Consider the following 19,396-nt stretch of genomic DNA (forward strand, 5'->3'; position numbering starts at 1 on the left):
TCAGGTTTCTTGGGAAGCTCTTATATAATTATATAATTGCATGAACCTGAATAAATGAGCCTTATGCCATCAATCCTATAGGCTTACCAAGTTTCCTTGGGGCAGTGGTTCTCAACCTGTGGGTCGCGACCCCTTTGGGGATTGAACAACCCTTTCACAGGGGTTGCCCAATTCATAACTGTAGAAAAATTACAGTTATGAAGGAGTAACAAAAATAATTTTATGGTTGGGGTGTGACAATATGAGGAACTGAATTAAAGGGTCATGGCATTAGGAAGATTAAGGACCACTGGCTTAGAAAGAAATGTATCCAAGGTGTGTACCTGTGTACAATGTCTGCATAATAAGGCTTTCAGAATGTCAACACTATCTCAGCAAGAGTGAGATCAGAGATAGAAGCCACTCCTTGCTTTACCTCAATTCAGATGATGAATGAGAGATCTAATCCCAGGAAAGCAGATGTGACAGGAGAGCTGAAAAAAAGCCCATTTATAGCTGAGCCAATAAAATCAAAGGGATTCATGACTTTTATACCTATTCTTTCTATTCATCTCACCTTATTGGAGTAGCCAGGTAAAACTAAGACTTGGGAAGGGGATCCAGAGAACAGACTTAGAGAAAGGACTCGAGTTGGGAGCAAAGAATTGGCCACTCTGGGCCACTACCCTATTGCTGGCCTCAGTTTCTCCATCCAGAACTGGGATATTGATTGAATAAGGGAGTCCACTTGTCCTGAGGTAGCCCTGAGAGGCTGGGAGGATGATACTGGGCTCAGTATCCTAGTGGTTGATAAGTTAGGAAGTATATCAGGCACTTAATTGTCTAATTGGTTTTGCATCCTAGGCTATAATAGGATGCCTGGGTGTGCAGTAGGTCCTAACCCATCACTACAAGACAGAGAGAGAGATGCACTGTGGCACCAGATTAAATGTTCCTACTGTCTGCCCCACCTCCATTATTTTTACTCTTTTAAAATGTATGATTTTTTTCTGTGAATATCTCTTATATGTCCAGAGAAGGAGTATAAAATTGGCCTGGATCAGTTCCCTCTCCCCAGAGAAGAGCTACAGTTGCCAGCAAGTATGGTTGAACAGATAGTGAGGGAAGGCTCAAGAATGCTGCCTGAGGAAGTGGGGTGAGAATCTGCTTGGAAGTCCAAGAGGGTGGAAAATAATCACCTGTAGATTATGAAATCAATGAAGGTTCTGCAAAAAATGAATATAGATCAAAGGATCACAAAGGCCTCTGCAATCTCAGTGTGCCCTTCTTTCTATGGCCCCTTTTAGTCATTTCCTCCAGTGTCCATATTTTCTCCTAATTCCCAAATGGAAGGTAGGGGGCGTACTATACACTCTTCAGCTACCAACAGCACCTATGCAGCAGTTCTGGTTTTTCTTCCTGCATTGTTGGTGGTATACTTATACATACATAGATTTGGGTAAATACGCGCACACACACAAATACATACACAGAGAATATGAAATTATTTGTGATTATTTAATTTGTAGAACAGAAGTTGATCATGGGAGGGAGCAACCCTCCCTTTTGTACCTATGAATCTTCTAAGAGTCATCAAACAGAAGTGCAATCAATGGTGACTAGTTGTTCTCAAGCCTATCTCATCCAACACACGGGTTTAACTAAGCATGAGAAGCTCAGATTTGCTCTGGGAAAGAACTCACTGGCAGTGAGACTGGTGACTCAGAAATAGGCGAAGTCTCTTTTGGGAGCTTTACCTTTACATCCTAGTTTATCTGCCTGGAAAAGACTTGAAGCAGAGGAATTTGATGGAATAATGTTGGGCTTTCCTCTTCTAGCACCACATACAAAGAATTCCAAAAGGTTCCTGGAAAAATTCATGATGTTTTAATTCCATTTTTCTATGAACTTTTTGAAGCTCCCTCATAGCCTACTCATTAGTGAGGGGGCCACAAATCCTTTTTCCTCTTTAGTTCAAACAAACCTGTAATTGCCCATTGTCACTACTATTCCTCTTATTCCTTTATTCTTCGGAACCAACAGAACAGGGCTCTGAGCCACACATATTTTCTGACAGTGTAAATGTAACACCTCTTGAAGAATTTTTAACACTTCCATTAGATTAAGAGGGAATCATTAGAATGCCAACTTCTTTTAACAAACCCTGCTCCTACTTCTCAAACTTTCAGCGTAGATAGCCTGCAGGCTAAGATCTAGACCAAGGAGATACTCACTTGTTAACCCAGCTCCCCTTTAATCTTGGAGAGTGAGTGAAGGGTGTAAAGGGTGATTAATGAGATTCGTGTTGAATAGAGACCACCAGAGACAGTAGGCTACAGTGGAAAGAACCATGTACATGAAGTATGGCTTATACCTAAATAACTGTGTAACCTTAAGCAAATCCATTGCTTTCCAAGGCTCAGGTTGTCCATCTGTTAGCACAGGAGGCAAATTTGGTTTCCCAAAGGCCTATCCAGGAACCTTGGTACTACTGTGGTGAAAACACTCAGCCATCAACAAAGATCAGCAGTTGAAACCCATCCACCACTCTGCATGAGAATGATGTGGCAGTCGGCTTCTGTAAAAATTTAGCCTTAGAAACACAGTGGAGTAGTTCTACTTTGTACTCTAAGCTCACTATGACTCATAATCAAGTCCACAGAAGTAAGTTTAAAGGCTTATTCAACTGCGAAGTAGTTCAGCAGAAACAACTGGGATTCTTCCAGCCCCCACCTGGTTGGTGTTCAGGTTCAGGCGGGCCTTTTCTCCCATATACACAATTCCAAAGGGTGGGGGACGTAGTGAAACTTCCCTTTGGCAATAGTTCTGCTGTCAAATCCAGAGGCAGCACCTTATCTGACTTGTAGCTTGCTCTCAATCTTTTTCTAAAACCAAATTTTAAAAATTATTTTATTGGGGGCTTGTACAACTCTTATCACAATCCATACATCCATCCATTGTGTCAAGCACATTTGTACATTTGTTGCCATCATCATTCTCAAAGCATTTTCTTTTTACTTGAGCCCTTGGTATCAGCTTCTCATTCCTCCCCTCTCTCTCCCCCACCCTTCCTCCCTCATGAACCTTTGTTAATTTATAAATTATTATTATGTTTTCAAGTCTTACACCGACCGATGTCTCCCTTTACCACTTTCCTGTTAACCATCCCCCAGGGATGGGGTTATATGTATTGTGATGGGTCCCTCCCCCACCTTCCCCTTCCCCTCATGGTATGGCTACTCTCAATATTAGTCCTGAGGGGTTTATCTGTCCTGGATTCCCTGTGTTTCCAGTTCTTATCTGTACCCGTGTAGATGCTCTGGTCTAGCCGGGTTTGTACGGTAGAATTGGGATCATGGTAATGGGTGGTGGGGGGGAACATTAAAGAACTAGAGGAAAGTTGTATGTTTCGTCCATGCTATACTGTGCCCTGACTAGCTCATCTCTCCCCCCACCCAACCCTTCTGTTCCCAAACCAATTTTTAATCATAGCATCTTTACACACAAAAATCCCCCAATCTCTCACTCTTCAGTACATGCCCCTTCCCCAACAGGGCCAGATCACCATTCTTCACCTGCTGTTTATGAACCTTCACCATTGTGCCCCAACCTTCTTCTTATCTAAGAGTTATATCATCTTACCAGAATCAATTCAGTCACCTCAATTCGCCTGCCAGTCACAACTCTGTCACTCCCAATGTGGAGCCCTTTTGCTTAGACCATTAAAGCCTTTGCCTAGCCAAATTCCTCTACTATCTGGAAGTTTCAGTGAATGACAGGTCTCCCCTTTTTCTCCAGGTCTGTTGGTCTCTGAGATATTAAATTAGCAAGCCCAAAGTATGTGTAATTTGGGGTCTGAAGCCCAGATCATGAGTTTATCACTATGAATTGCATCATGATTTATTTTAATTGTTGTAGGTGTATTCTGTTCCCCTTTTCCATCATCATAACCCAAAGAACCCACAGCCATTGAGCTATAGAGACCCTATATAGTGCTTCGGAGGCTGAAAATCTTTATGGGAACAGATAGCCTCATCGTTTTGCCATGGAGAGACTGATGGGGCTGAACTATCAATCTTGATGTTAGCAGTCTAATACATACCCAATAGCAACACCAGCGAGCCTTTTTCCATCCTCATTGGGAAAACTTAGTGTCTGAGACTTGAGTAGCATTTCTCTAGTCACTTTAATATGGATCACCATAAAGTACAAGTTGGAGAGGTAAAGTTTGCTCCATAAACCGTCAAAAACATAAAATTCTTCTGCAGCATTATTTAACAACTTGGCAGTGCTAGGTTTTGAGTGGGTTGTGGATGAGATCACAGGTTTAATCTACCCCTCTGAAGGATTCTGAAAGAACCTGCCTATCCATAATATTGAGGAGACAACACAGAGGCTGGGAAACTAAATATCAATTGACTTCCTATTATACCTTAAGCCAGAAAACACTCAAATACTGAAGAGATGTGAGGAGTCCAGAAAGAGTTACCGGAAAGTAAAGGACATGATGATTTGCAAGAGACAGACAAGAGAAGTACCAGGAAGACTATGACCTAACATTGGGGCCTGATAGAAAAGATGATTTGGACAAGCGTGAGTGGGTACTTTGCTGGCATCGTGGAGTTTGGTAGGGAGTACAATAGCTTGGTGCCCTCCTCCTTGGCCATGCCCAACACTGCAGAAGCAGGCTGGCAGAGCCAAAGCAAGTCTGACGAAACCAAGGCCAGCTCTGCGGAGTCAGTGAAGCAGCCGTCTATCAGGGCTGAGGCCCACCTGAGGTACTCCTTGCTGAAAGCGTAGGTATAGTCCTGCATCAGAGCCATCATGTGTGTCAGACGTATCTACAGTCCTCAATGGTAGTGGCCCAGCATGCCTGGTACTTGAAGTCACTGCTAAGTTGGAGGGTTTGGCTGCCTCTCTCACATACATCTAGACGGTGTGTTCTCCGCCACAATTTGTGCCTCCTTTGGCTCTGGCATGGAGCACCACCCATCCCACCCCACCCCACCCCAGGACCATACTTAGAGCTAATTTTAAAGAGATGACGACAGAAAAAATGCTGTTAGTGCCTTCTGAGAGCAGGGTAGGGGGGTGGGGGTCCGCGGTGGAGAGACAAAGCAACCTTCCGGCTCTAACCCAAGGACCAGCTTGAGTTGTAGCTCTAGCACAAAAAACAGTGAGAGCCCACGGTCAACCCTCCTGCCTGCAGGAGCCAGATGTACCAGGGAGTCCCAAGAGAACCAAGGGAGCAGTTGGTTAGGGCAGCCAGGCCCTGGTTTTGATGGGAAGGGATCAGCCCCCAGGCCCAACTGTGATCTTTCGTACAGGAGAGCCGATTATGTGGATCCTGCAATCTATGCCAAAGCCAGTCCTTGTTGGGATCAGGCCAGCTCATGTGTTTCATCTGCACAGCCTGAGAGGCAAGAGATGTGCAGGGGAGTGGAGAGGCAGTGACAGGGCCTCTAGGGTGTTGAGCTATACCCACAGAACCCAGCTGTTCCAGGAAATCTGCTACAACAAAGCTGCTGAGCTCTTGGCCTACAAATTCACTGTTTGGGGTTCTGATTGGTGGCAATGCTCTTGTGGCAGCACACGCAGGACCATTTCTGATTCCCAGGAAAGCCAGGCCTGTCTGTCTACCTGTCCTTGGCGCCCCCTCCCCCACTGTCCTACTCCCCCAGTTCGTTCCCTAGAAAAGCTATAAGACATGATCCATGAAGAGTACTGACTTTCCAAGACAAGAACCTACTCAGCCATTTTTGCCCTCCTCTGGATGACTGGACTGAAGCGGGACTGCGCGGGAAGGCGGGTAGAAGGCTTCAGCCTGCACGTTACACTTACCCGGCCATTCCGGCTCCCAGTCTGGGTATTGTCTGCTGCGCCACCCTGGCCGGGACTGGAGTCGAGGCTGCTGAGGCTGCTGAGGCTGCAGGCTCCCGGGCCGCCTGGCCTGCACCACTGCTCCGGTTGCTGCCGCTGCCGCTGCCGCTGCCGCCGCTACCTCTGAGACTCTGGGTACCTCAGGCACGGATTCCCCTTTCCTAGGCTTCGGGAAGCTTCCCCCTAACCCCTAGTTCCCAATCCACAATCCCAGAACGGGATGTCCGCACGCTGATTGACAGACATGTGGTCCAATCATCAGTGTTGGAAGGCGGAGCTCCAGCTCCCCTGCGGTTTTTCTTGGTTCCTTTCTCTTTAAATGCAAATAGGCGCGGGCTTGATTTTTGAAGGGGGCTGACAGGGTGTGGAACTCCCGGCAGGGGCTCCTCGCTCCCACCCACCCCCACACTGAGTGGGTCACGTGATTATAGCTCCGTTGACTCGTCTAGAGGCTGCAGTGCCTGAATGGAGCTTAGAGCGCGGTTTCGCTTTTACTAGCGCTCCCATTTCCGTGGTCACTTTTCTCCTCCCTGTAGTATCCTGGTCACCAACAGGAAGTTTCTCCCTGGGCTCCTGGAGGGCAGGTGAGGTGAAGCTGGAGTTGGGAAGCTTGGGCACTGCTGTAGAGATAAGATCCCTCAGTCTGCACCCCTAGGCTATACTGAGGAGGAACGGATTCACTAGCCAGCTGCATCTCCCCTCTCCCAATTTCACCTGCGCCTCTGGCACGCCTGTGCACTTTTAGACCAAGGAAACCAACCTCCACCCCACTTGTGGTGCTACTCAGAGAAGGTGCCCCCCCACCCCCCCAAAAAATCATCCGGTCCGCCAGCAACAAGAAGTGCTTTCACTCATTCTCTGGGAAGGTAAACTGCTCCTATAGTTTGACCTTCATTCAAATTCCACTTTTCTCCGAACTTTTCAGGAACTACTCACTTTTCGCGAGAAGATCTCAATGTTTCTAGAGGACCCTCGACCCTGTAAAGGTGATCCTTGCTTGTGCAATTGTCTGTCCCTGGAAAGATGAAATATTAAAGAAAAATCTTCACTGAGCTGAGGCTAGGGGTCAGGCAGGGGACAGGGCAGAGACCCGTGCCAGCTTTGCACATTGTTGTGCTTAGGATGTGGCAGAAGCCACTTGACCCTGTGTCTCTAACTAGCCTAAACACATCACGTGGCATCATTGGCTACTAAGGTGAGGTAAACTGAGGAGATGAAGAACGAATAGAGTTCCACTACTAGCTCAGTAATATATAGAAGGCTCAGCTCCAAAACCCCTTGAACCTCTAATAACAAGACAAGATGGGGAGGGGGGTGTTAAGGAGAGGGATGGGCTAGAGAATAATGAAAGCCACTTTGCGGGAAGTGTTCTCCAGTGCTCTGTTAGTTTGGGTCCGTCGGTGGTCCAGAAGCTAAATGTAAGATAACTGGCATGGCTGCTGGGGCTGGGCTATAGTTCCCGCTATGTCTAAGACATATTGTATGACCTTGATCAGCTTCTTTACCTGTTCAGGCTTATCTATCACTCTGATCAGCCGCTTTACCTCTCTGGACTAGTTCATTACTGTGACACTGTGCCCTGTAACAATAACAGGCAGCTCACCCCCCTGCCCGGTCAGCAATGGGTGCCCTGTAACAGTAACAGGCAGCTCACTGCCCGGTCAGAAATGGAAACATTTTTAAATTGCAGCCTGAAACAGGTGTAGCCCAGCCCAGGATGTTTACACTCCAAGAAGCAGCCTAGCCTACCTACAGTATCGTTTGCAGACCACTGGGGACAAACTGACCTTAAATGTAGAACTTACTTTGTTAGACTTAAAAACTGTTTTGTTTCACTTTTCTGAGAATGCTTTGCCAGTTTCACACAAGAACTTGCCTTCCCCCTCCCCTTGCTTGGCAAGACGCCCCACAAGGATGTATAATAACTTCCCTTTGAAGCTGTTCGGGGCTCTCACCTTACAGACTGAGCCTGCCTCAGTTGCTGGTGAGGGCCCAGATTCGAATCTGTCTGAATAAAGCTTTACTGTTTCCATCTCTGTTTCAGTGAGTGGTCTGGGTGAGGGTCTCGCTCGCTAACAATTCCTCCATCTCTACAAAGTATGGGGTAAGATTGTAAAGCTCCTCAATCTCTTCCTACTCTGGCATTTCAATTATTTCTATAATATTCTATGATGTCCCATGACTTCCCATGACATTCTATTCATCTGCCCCCCCCACCAAATAAGCAAATCACAATAATTAAAAGAGCCTGGTATGATTTAATGATAGACACATAGGCCAATGGAATAGAATTGAAAATCCAGAAATAAACAAATATTATGGTCACATGACTTTTGGCACGGGAACCAAAGGATTTCCACATACTGAAAAATGAAACAAGATCCATGCATTATAACATACATAAAAACCAATTTTAAATGGATCAAAGACTTAAATTTTAAGTTCAATCCTTGGAAACCAATATAGAGCAAAGATTTAAGACCTCTTCTATTGTTACTTTTTAATGATAGATTGTCAAGTACAACAGTGAGTACACAAGAAACAAAACAAAATAGATAACTCATTAAAGTATTTACTTATTTTATCAAAAGAATAGAGATAACCTACAGATTGGGAACAAATCTTCAGGAGCAATGTAACTGATAAAAGTCTAATATCGAAATATATAAAAAAATTACATCTTACAAATAAGAAAACAACCCAATTAAAACTGGGAAAATGACATAGAGGATATTCAAATGCCTGAGACATATGGAAAGATGCTCAGCTTCATTAGCCCTCAGAGAAATGCAAATAAAAGAATGAGAGCATTTCACTCGCACTAGAATGGTTAAGATAAAAAATAAATATGAAAAATAATAAATATTAGAGTGGAGATAGAGAAATTGGAACCCACATTCTTTACTGGAGGAGACCTGATGGTGTAGTGGTTATGTATTGGGCTACAATCTGCAAGGTCAGCAGTTCCAAATCATCAGCCTCTCTGTGGAAGAAAAACGAGGCTTTCCACTCTTGAGAACAATTACAGTCACACTACAAATATATTTCTACTCCAACCTCAGTGAACCATGCCATGGATGAAGCACCATGATGATCTTGGACGCTGACCTTGCAGGTAGCATGGCTACACCACGACTAAGCATAGAGGTCCAATTGGATGAACTGAGCCCCGCGCTGAAGCTGCCTGCACCTTTCATCTGAGGACTGGGATACTCGGATGGGAGAGAAAGCAGAGAGTGGCCAACCTGGGGTTGTGGAAGTGGTGACCATTGGACCATCTGGGGAACCCCTGGTTTGGGAAAGGGACCCAGAATCACCATATGTTTAGTACCTCCATGTCCCCCTTGCTATGATATGACAGGTTTTGATCTGTTGGGCAGGATCTGCACCTGTAAGAATTAATCCGGGAAGTTTCCCTCTGGAATGATTACCATGCTTAGAGTAAAAAGCTCAATCAAATGGGAGATGGCTCTGTCCAGGGCAACAACTCATGGGTTTGTAGCTCATGGTGGAACTGCACTCACATAGACTCCTTATATTGACAGTGTCTGGAGCACTGTGTCGTTGGAAAAATCGTTGATGTTATCAGTGCAAGCACCTTATTCCCCTGGGGGGATGATTGACAATGTTTTCCTTTTTAGTTTCTGTTGGCTTTTGTTTTCCTGCTTTTTGTTTGTTTGTTCTTACTTTACTGTTTTGTTTTTTGTTTGTTTGTTTTCTGGTTAGATAGTTTCTGTTGCTGTTGGTTTATGGAGTTTTGATTTTGTCATAGTCCAACTGCCAAAATAAGTCAGAGCCATGTATAGCCATGGACAAGCATATGGATTCTGGGTTCCTACTCTAGCCCCGATCCAAGAACAGTTAGTTCTTATAACATGGCCCTGCTCAATACTAACAATTATGAAATGACCACTGAAGATAAGGGTGTTACAGCAAAGTGTGTGGTGAAGAAAGAAGACGGTGCCCAGCTATCAATTAAAATAGTGCCTGGGGTCTTAAAGGCTTGTATTCAAACAAGCAACCATCTAAGCGAGGCCTCAGCTAAATCCTCATGGAAGAAACACACCAGCCTATGTGACCCAAAGATGACAATAACAAGATCCAACTATGATGAAGGAAAAAGTATCAGAGGTTAAATTGTGAAGATCATTTTGTAGAAAGCTATGGAGGACAGTGGGAGCCTAAAACCCATCTGCAGCGTATCTAGTCAGATTAAACATCTGGCAGATCCTCTCTGGCCACAGGTGAGGGTGTTAAACAGCTTTACTATCAGATAGAGATCATTATAAACTTGATTATGCTAGATCGAACTTGATATTGGTCAGTTGACCTCCCTCTTGACCCAACCTGAATTTGTTCTAGAGTCAAGTATTTCTTGCTTGTTCCATGACAAAAAATTCTGCCCTGGCTTTTTAAATATTGATGGTGATCTTTCCTTTCTTACTCATTATTTGTATTTTTATCTGTTTATTATTTTTCAATCCTTAATACTTTCCACTGTTTTTATTTTTTATTGTTTCTGTTGGGTTTCTCACTTTGTGAAGCACAGAAGGAGTAGATGCATAATGCCAATAAGTGATACAAGGGTTTATAGGGGCTGTCAGGTGAGGGGTGGGAGATAATGGAGGGTTAGGGGACTGGGGAGCAAACAATGAATGCAGGAGGGGGAAGGGAACTAGAACTTATTGAGATTATACAAGTGATTTAAACATGGAAGTATGTAATATGTGAAGACTATATTAAGAAAATCACAAAAATTTTTTGAAAAAGAAACCAAACTTGACCAATAGTTACCATAAGTGAAAGGGAAAAAGTTTTCACATGGGGGCATTGAGTTTATGTCAATGGTGGGAGAATAATTTGGAAAAAATATTAATAGTAGCTGTACAACATGAAAAACATAATCAATGACATTGATTTACACAAGTAAAAGCTGTGGAATGGAGAATGTTATGTTGTGTATATTTTTGCCACAATTAGAAAAGACATAATTACATGAATTACAATGGATACAGGGAAGAAGAAATTGTTGAAGAATTGAATATGATGACAATTAAAAAATCATTTTATTAGGGGCTCATACAACTCCTATCACAATCCATACATACATCAATTGTGTAAAGCACATTTGTACATTCGTTGCTCTCTATGATGACAATTTTACAACTCTCCTTGATATGATTGAATTATTGAATTGTATGAAATGTAGATAAAGTTCTAATAAAACTTAAAAATAGTGTAAACATAAAATCAAAAAAATACAATTACAGTCTCAGGAATTCACAGGGGCCCTTCTACCCTGCCCTATAGGGTCATTTTGAGTTGGCATCGACTCAATGGGGAAGGGAGAGAGAGAGAGAGAGAGATAAATAGATAGAGGGAGAGAGAGAGAAAGGGAGAGAGAGAGAAATATCCATTACTGGTGGAAATGCAAAACGGTGCAGTCATTATGGAAAACAGTAGGATGATTCCCAAACTCACTAAAAGTAGAGCTGCTGCAATAGTTGTAGTTAGCTGTTGTCAAGTTGGTTCTACTCCAATGAACAACAAAAGAAAATATTTTCTTGTCTTGCCCCATCCTCACAATTGGTATGCTTGAGGTCATGTTCAGTCACTATTTAAATTCATCTCATGAAGTGTCTTACTCTTTTACACTGACCCTGTACTATATGACTATGAATTTGTTTCTCTAGTCTACCCAGACTAACACATCTGCATTTCATATACAAAAAACCCCAACAACATACCAAACAACAACAATAATACAAAACATAGAAAAATTTCTATTGAAAAGAAAGCAAAAAAATTTTTTAATTGGAATAAATTTAAAATGGGTCTAAAGGGAGAGAAAATGATAAGGTGTCCACTTTTAACCAACTATATCTACATTATTCCACTTTCAAATAGATTTTCTGTTAGAAAGGCACATTTCTGTTGAATGGTTAGAGGGAATTTACTGGAAGCTTAATCCATGTGGGGAAAGTGAAAATGGATTTGGGGCTTTCATGTTATTCATAGCCTTCTTCATGGGAATCAGGATGCCCCTATCACCACTCTTACTCAGCATCATGCCGGAAGTCTTAGTCAGCAACATTAGACAACAACAACAACAACAACAAACAACTAAGGGAATTGAATTGAGCAAATTAGAAGTAAAACGCTTACTATTTGCTGATGATATGATTTTATGTGTAGAAAATCCCAAAGACCCCATAAAAAGATTGGTAGAAACAATTGAGAGGTTGTGTAAGGTAGCAGGATACAAGATTAACAAGCAGATATCAATTGGATTACTATGTACGAGAGAAGAGAACTCTGAAAATGACATCAAGAAAACAAAACCATTTAGAATAGTGACAGAAAAGATGAAGCTTGCCTTTGGGCTTGCTATTCCCCATCATTTACTCCTTCACTGTCTTCAGCTGGGTTTTCTAGAGAAGCAAAACCACTAAAGTTTCTATATAAAAGAGAGAGAGAGAGAGGACATGAAAGTGTGTGCTTTTACTCAAGGAAATGGTCACACAAATGTAGAGACTGACAAGTACCAAGTTCATGGATCAGATATCAAGCTGGAAGCTTCTCCAGACTCATGGAATTGCAGAGGCTGTGGGTGAACCTAGGATCAGCAGGCCAGATGTCAAGCTATTGGCTGCAGAAGAAGATGAATCTAAAGCTAGTATGTAACATGGCAAGCTGATGATTACCAGGATTGGCAGGCACAATGGCAGGGTGCTGGCTAAAGTCCAAAGGAAAAAGGTCAAGAAGTTTTTAATGAGCTCCACATAATTGGAAGCAGGCCTCATGCCTGAGGGAATATCCTTTCAATTGATTGGCTTCTCATAGCAGATATCATCATGCAGTTGATTATATTACATTATATCTTATCATGGGAGATGATTATATCTTAATAGCCAAGCCACCAAGAACTCAAGCCCAGCAAAGTTGACACATAGCATTAACTATCAAATTCACCTTCCTTCAGTTCTCTGAGCAAATGTTACCTTATTAGTAAAATCTTCCTTGGATATTTCATATAGAAAACCAACATCCATTACCCCTACCTTAGCTTTCTAAACCTTAATCAGGCTCTTTATTTTATATGTAGGATTTACTACCTCTTGGTATTATTTTTCACTTTGATTTTTAAAATTGTTTGTTTTCCATCAGGATAATTCATGAGGGCCTCACGAGGGCCAATAGGCAATGAAAAAATATAAATATATAAGTAAAATATGCAGTATGTCAGATGGTGATAAATATTATGGAGAAAAATGGAGCAGGAAAGGAATATTAAGGAGTACTAGTAGAGGGTAGTGGTAGTTAGATGATATTATATGAACTAGACATTCCTAGATAGAGGTACAGCCAAACCTGCCAATCAAGTTGCAGCCCGATGATTCTTTGATGTCATAAGCATGAGAAACTAGGAGCTGCTGTCGTTTCCCCTTCAACTTCCTGCTTGCTGGTTGCCAGAGCACTGTAAGTTACTGCAGCCCTGTCATGTTTCCACTGACCTTAGATCCACACAACTCTGCACCCTCCGACATGCGATCTTTTTTTAAAAATCATTTTACTGGGGGCCGATACAATTCTTATCACAATCCATACACACATCCATTGTGTCAAGAACTTATGTGCGTTTCTTGCCATCATCATTCTCAAAACATTTGCTTTCTACTTGAGCCCTTAATATCTGCTGCTCATTTCCCCCTCCCTCCCCACTCCCCCCTACCTCGTGAACCCTTCATCATTCATATATTATTATTATTATTTTGTCATATAGTACACTGTCTGACGTCTCCCCACGCCCTCTGCTCTGCTGTCCCTCCCCCAGGGAGGAGGCTATACGTAGTTTCCTGTAATCAGTTCCCCCTTTCTAGCCTACATTCTCTTCACCCTCCAGGCATCGCCATTCTCATCACTGGTCCTGGAGGAGTCATCTGCCCTGGATTCCCTGTGTTTCCAGTTGCTATCCAGTTGCACACGTTTGTCTTCAGTGGTTGTGTCAGGAAGGCGGTGTCCAATCAATGAAGACAAGCGTGTGCATACGTAAATGTGGTGAAGAAAGCTGATGGTGCCCTGCTATCAAAAGATATAGCGTCTGGGGTCTTAAAGGCTCGAAGATAAACAAGTGACCATCTAGCTCGGAAGCAACAAAGCCCACATGGAAGAAACACACCAGCCTGTGTGACCACGAGCTGTCGAAGGGATCAGGTATCAAGCATCAAAGAGCTAAAAACCATATCAGAGGGTGCTGACATGTGATCTTTCTGCATTCTGCATCGTGACATGTGGCTGCATGAGTCTGAGAGGGACTTATGGACGGTTATGGAACTTATGGACTTGAATTGAACTGGGCTGGACTATTCTCTTGATACGCAATTACTTCTTGATATAAAACTCTTACACATATATGCGTGTCACTGCATTTGTTTCTCTAGTCAATCTGTTCTGATACAGGGTTGCTGTTTTAAACAGAGTAGTTGGTGTTGGCCTCACTGAGAAGGTGACATTTGAGTAAAGACCGAGGGAACTGAGGAAATCACCAGGCTATCTAGAGAAATTGCATTCCAGGCAGAGAACAGTAAGTACAAAATTTCTGAGGTAAGAACATGCTGAAATGTTAGAGCTAATGAAGCTAGAGCAAAGGGGAGAGTGATAGGAGATACAGTTCGAGAAGTCCAGGGGGGAAAGATTGTGTAAGGGTTTGTGGATCATTTTAAAGACATTAGACTTTGCAGGATTCTGAAATGAGGAGTGGAATGATCGGATTTAAATGTGTGTGAAGTTGCAGGTAAAAGGGAAGAAGCAGAGAGACTAAGAATGAGATCCTTCAATGATCCAGGTAAAACATAATGGTGATTCAGACAAGAGTGGAAGCAGTGGATTTGGTAAGAAGTAACTGAATTCTAGATATATGTATTATTGTTGAATGGTTTTCCACTCTGTGGGTTCTCTGTTGACTCTTTTGATGAAGTCTTTTGTTGTACATAAATGTCATATTTTTGGTAGGTCCCAGTTCTTTATTTTGTCTTCTATCATGTAGATGTTTTACATTATGTTCAATAGTGTGCTTACGCCTTGTATTAAGGCCCTTAAGTTATTTTTTTTTCCTTTGATGGTCTTAATAATTGTGCAATTTATATTTTGGTCTTTGATCTATCTTGAATTTGTTTTTGTACATGGTATGAAGTATGAGTCTTGTTTCATTCTTTTGCAGGAGAAGATCTAATTTTTCCAGTACCATTTGTTGAAGAGGGCATCCCCTTCTCTTTTAATGTACATTGGGCCTTTTCATTTAATATCTTTGATTCTTTATTAAAAATTAGGGGTCTAGAGGTACTTGGTTGTATTTCTGTGTTCTCAATTCTAATCCACTAGTCTTCATATTCATCACTGTACCAGTACCAGGCTGTTTTGATTACCATGGCTGTGTAGTAGGTTTTAAGGTCTGGTAATGAAAGGCCTCCTACCCCATTTTAAAATTTAATAATGTTGTATTTATCCTAGGTTTCTTTCCCTTTACATATAGAGTTGATGGGTAGTTTTTCCATTTCTCTAAAAAATGTGGTGGGGTTTGGATCAAAATGCATTGAATTTGTGAAGTAATTTTCATAATATTAATATTTTTACAATATTTAGTTTGCCTATCCATGGCCATGGTAACTTGTTCCATTTGTGTAAGTTTCTTTTGGTCTTTTTAAAAAATCATTTTATTGGGGGCTCGTACAATTCTTATCATAATCCATACATACATACCTCGTATCTAGCACATTTGTTGTCCTCATCATTCTCAAAACATTTTCTTTCTACTTGAGCCCTTGATATCAGCTCCTCATTTTTCCCTCCCTCCCTGTCCCCTTCCTTCCTGTCCCCCCTCCCTCATGAACCCTTGACAATTTATAAATTATTATTTTGTCATGTCTTACATTGTCTGATGTCTTCCTTCACCCACTTTTCTGTTGTCTGTTCCCCAGAGAGGGGGTTATATGTAGATCCTTGTGATCGGTTCCCCCTTTCTACCCCACCTTGTCTCCACTCTCCCAGTATCGCCACTCTTGCCACTGATCCTGAGGGTGAAACCCAGGTCTTACTGGCCTTTTAAAATGATCGATCACATTTCTTGAAGTATTTTGTTGTTTTCTTGGTATAAGTCTTTTGTTTCTCCAGTAAGATGTATTTCTAAAGATTGTATCTCATGCTTCTTGAGGATAAACAGTTGCCATATTTTCTAAATAGTCTAAGAATGAAAGTCCTGATACCAAGATGGCCAGCATCACAGAAATACTCATTTTCTCACTTTCCTTCCCAAAGTCTTCTAGGTACTAGCACCTAGAAGGAATGAGTGCAGTGAGAGAGAGCAGACGCAAGTCTGTCCAAGACCCTGTTATCTCCTTCATGATGCAGGAGGCTGTCAGGGAAGGTCTCAGAAAGGGCTCTAAGCATCTCAAGTTCTTCTGTGTACAGATTATCTGGGTTCTTCTCCATTTTTCTTAGGGCCTTTGACACCCACATCCCCACCCACAGATATTCAAAGACCATACAAGAAGGTATTGTGGAAGGATGGAGATTTGGCAAAATGAAGGTGCCTGGATTTGAGTGGATGTCTGTTGATTCGGGGTTTGTTTTCCTGCAGATCCACTTACATCCCTCTTCTTCACACCACAGGGGAAATGACACCTGCAGGCTGTTTATCTCAGAGTCTCTAGTCAATCATCTATGACTGTATTGGTTTGAGTATAGTACAAATGGAGAAGCCTACTTCTTTCCTTCCTTGGGGAGAAGTATCTCTACTGTGTCTCCTGCTCTCAACATAATTCTAATGTCCACTAAGTGGTCCCAGTTCGTGGCTCAGGCCATACCAATTCCTCCCACTGTCCTTTAATTCCTCACTTTCCTCTGGCTCTTAATTGAAAGGGGATTTATTTCTCCAGGTTTAATTTCCAAAACTCTTATTAGAGGACTTCTAGTTTCCCCCAACGTGAGATACTAGAAGCAGACTGGAGGGCAGGGATGATGAAAAGGAAATAATGTTTCCCCTCTGGTTTCATCAATTTTCCAGCAGAATCTTTTATTTTCCTATAGTTGAAGCTCTACTGGACAGGCCCCTGATTCCGGTTTCTATCAAGGAAACCCTGTCACTGAATTCTTTAAATCCTGTGTCCTAGAGCTAGTGTTGGTTGTTCTGTTTGTCTTCTCAGCCTATCATTTATGTAACCGATTACTAGTCTGCATCAAATTTCTACTACAATTATTTTGTAGATTGTTTTCCCAGTTACACATTTATTATAGACTACTTTGGTGTTAATGCTGTCTATGATTCAAGGTAAGTGAATGGGGTTGGGGTGTGGGTTCTTCTGGGCCACTTGATTCAAAATAATAGGGGCTCAGGTATAGCTCCTGATTTGGGAAGGTACAGGGTTTGGCAAGGTGATGCTGCCTTTTAACCACTCATCTTCTTCGGGACCTTGCTTCTATGGCAACTCTAAAATCTCTGGAGACTCTTGGTTAAGAAGGTATGGGATATTGGGTTTGTGTCCTCTTTTACTTTATCAGTGTCAGGACTCTTGTACCTGTCAGAGTCAGACCTTTATAATCATTTTCCATTATCAACTGTACCCCTTTGTCAACAATACCCCCCCACACATACACACATATCCTCAAAAGAGACAACAAGCACCAGAATTTATTTTATGAAGACTTTTATTGAGGAGGGTAATGCAAAAGAGCATCTCCAGAGAGGTGGGTGGAGATATCATGCTCTCCAGCTACCTGGGCCCCAGGTGGTTTTTGAAGACATCATGGTATTCTGGGAAGGCGCCAAGATTACAGTTGGTGTTTGAGGTAGCTGATCAACATAGGGGGAATATCCAGCTGGTTGGTGGCTTGTGGCTTGCCAGCTTGGCACAGGGCTCTGCAGATTACTAAACGGGCTTGTGATAGTAGTGACCGTGGGGTAGCTAAAATAATGAGAAAAGAGTCATGAGGAGCAGTTCTTGGTGTAAGCTCCCACCCCTAATTTCCCTCTCACTTCTCAGAAATGTCTCTCACACTGCCCCAACATATGGTACTAAGGATACACTGAAACCTAGAGAGGACTTGTTCAAGGCCACACAGTAGTTATTGGCAAATACATGATCATTATCTGGGCTAATTTTAACATCCATCTCTTCTTAATGACCCTCTCCTAACATGGAATATGCAACCTCTTCTTCACCTGGATCCTAGGAAATGGAGAAAAATAATGTGTTCTCCAATTTATCCCCAAAAGATTGGCTTTGGAGGAGGTTGATACAGAGCCCCAGGACCCCTAACCAAGGAAGTTTTATAGGGTTGTTCTGTCTACTACTCACCTCGGGCTTGTAGCAGCAGTGCAACACCTTTATCATCTTGTGAGGTCAGGTCCAGAGAGAGAGATGGAAGGTAGATGTTAGCACCAAAATCAATTAACAGCTGGATGTACTCTGGTTCACAATTATGGTGCAGACAGATTTCAAGAAGGGTGCGAGGTTGTGGGACATGGGCCAAAAGGTACTGATCTGTGCAGTTGTAGTCAGGATCTGCCCCATGGAGCAAAAGCAGACGGAAACAGTCAAGGTGCCCATAGACTGCAGCCAAATATAGGGGACCAGAACATGAAGCTACATTTGATGCCCAGACTGGTAATTTAGCCTTGACATTGACCTCTGCTCCATGGCCTAGGAGCTCCTCTAGGATGGTAATGGCACCATCACGGGAAGCTGTGAGCACGGGAGAACAGTTGTTGTAGATGCTACCACCAGGACAAGCTCCAGCTTCCAAAAGCACACGCACACAGTCCACGTGGCCGTGACTGACAGCAGTGAAAAGAGGTGTTTGTGCCTTGACATCGAGGCTGTCGACATCCGCGCCATGTGCCAGGAGGACCCGCAAACAGCTCAGGTGGCCAGAAGCTGCGGCCAAACGTAAGGGTGTACCAGGAACACCCCAGCCACTCCTGCTGTTTATAAAACGTTTGTAACGCTCCTGGCACAAAAGCAGGTCCAATGTCTGGAAGTCATTGTCATATACTGCCTGGTTGAGAGCCAGCTTCTCCCCCATGTCTGTGCCCTCCTCCTCCTTGTCCGGCTGCAGGAGGGAGAAGATCTTGTTGATGTCCATGAGGTTCATGTTGGCTGGATGGAGCAGAAATATTTTCATTATGAGCAAGAAGATATGCCAGATCTGTGAGTGACAAAAAAACTCCAACAAAAATAAAGGAGAGAGTCTGAGGGTTCCCATCAAAGGCCTGGATGGAAAATAACAACCCCCTACCCTTAGACCAGGCTTACGGGTTGAACAAAAATTTGTAGATATCCCAAAACTATGGTCCTAAGTCATCCTGTCCTGTAATCTGAAGGTGAAACTTCTATGGGTCAATTTTCAGCCAAAACAATATACAGGTTTATAAGGTGAACAGTAATATTAGGGAAGTATGCACATCTTGGAATAATCAGCTATTTGAGATTAAAATGGCAACAATTACCCAAGGACAAAATTAAGATCGGTTAGAAAAGGA

General features: G+C 42.8%; 2 protein-coding genes across 2 annotated transcripts in view; both read right to left on the bottom strand.

The window, feature by feature from the left end:
* AMER1 (APC membrane recruitment protein 1) overlaps positions 1 to 6,089 on the bottom strand; it is a 40,359-nt gene extending 34,270 nt beyond the window's left edge. Inside the window, exon 1 of the mRNA XM_075539710.1 lies at positions 5,821 to 6,089. The gene's annotated coding sequence lies outside the window, so the exon portion shown is untranslated. The remainder of the gene's footprint in view (positions 1 to 5,820) is intronic.
* An 11,596-nt stretch (positions 6,090 to 17,685) lies between these two features.
* Positions 17,686 to 19,038, bottom strand: ASB12 (ankyrin repeat and SOCS box containing 12). Its single transcript, XM_075539593.1, has 2 exons — positions 18,213 to 19,038; positions 17,686 to 17,819 (listed from the first exon to the last, which is right to left on the bottom strand). Exons 1-2 carry the CDS (start codon positions 19,036 to 19,038, stop codon positions 17,686 to 17,688), a joined length of 960 nt encoding a protein of 319 aa, XP_075395708.1.
* Between the last annotated feature and the right edge of the window lie 358 nt (positions 19,039 to 19,396).

The sequence above is a fragment of the Tenrec ecaudatus genome, chromosome X (genome assembly GCF_050624435.1).
Source record: "Tenrec ecaudatus isolate mTenEca1 chromosome X, mTenEca1.hap1, whole genome shotgun sequence".
Classification (NCBI taxonomy): Eukaryota; Metazoa; Chordata; class Mammalia; order Afrosoricida; family Tenrecidae; genus Tenrec; species Tenrec ecaudatus.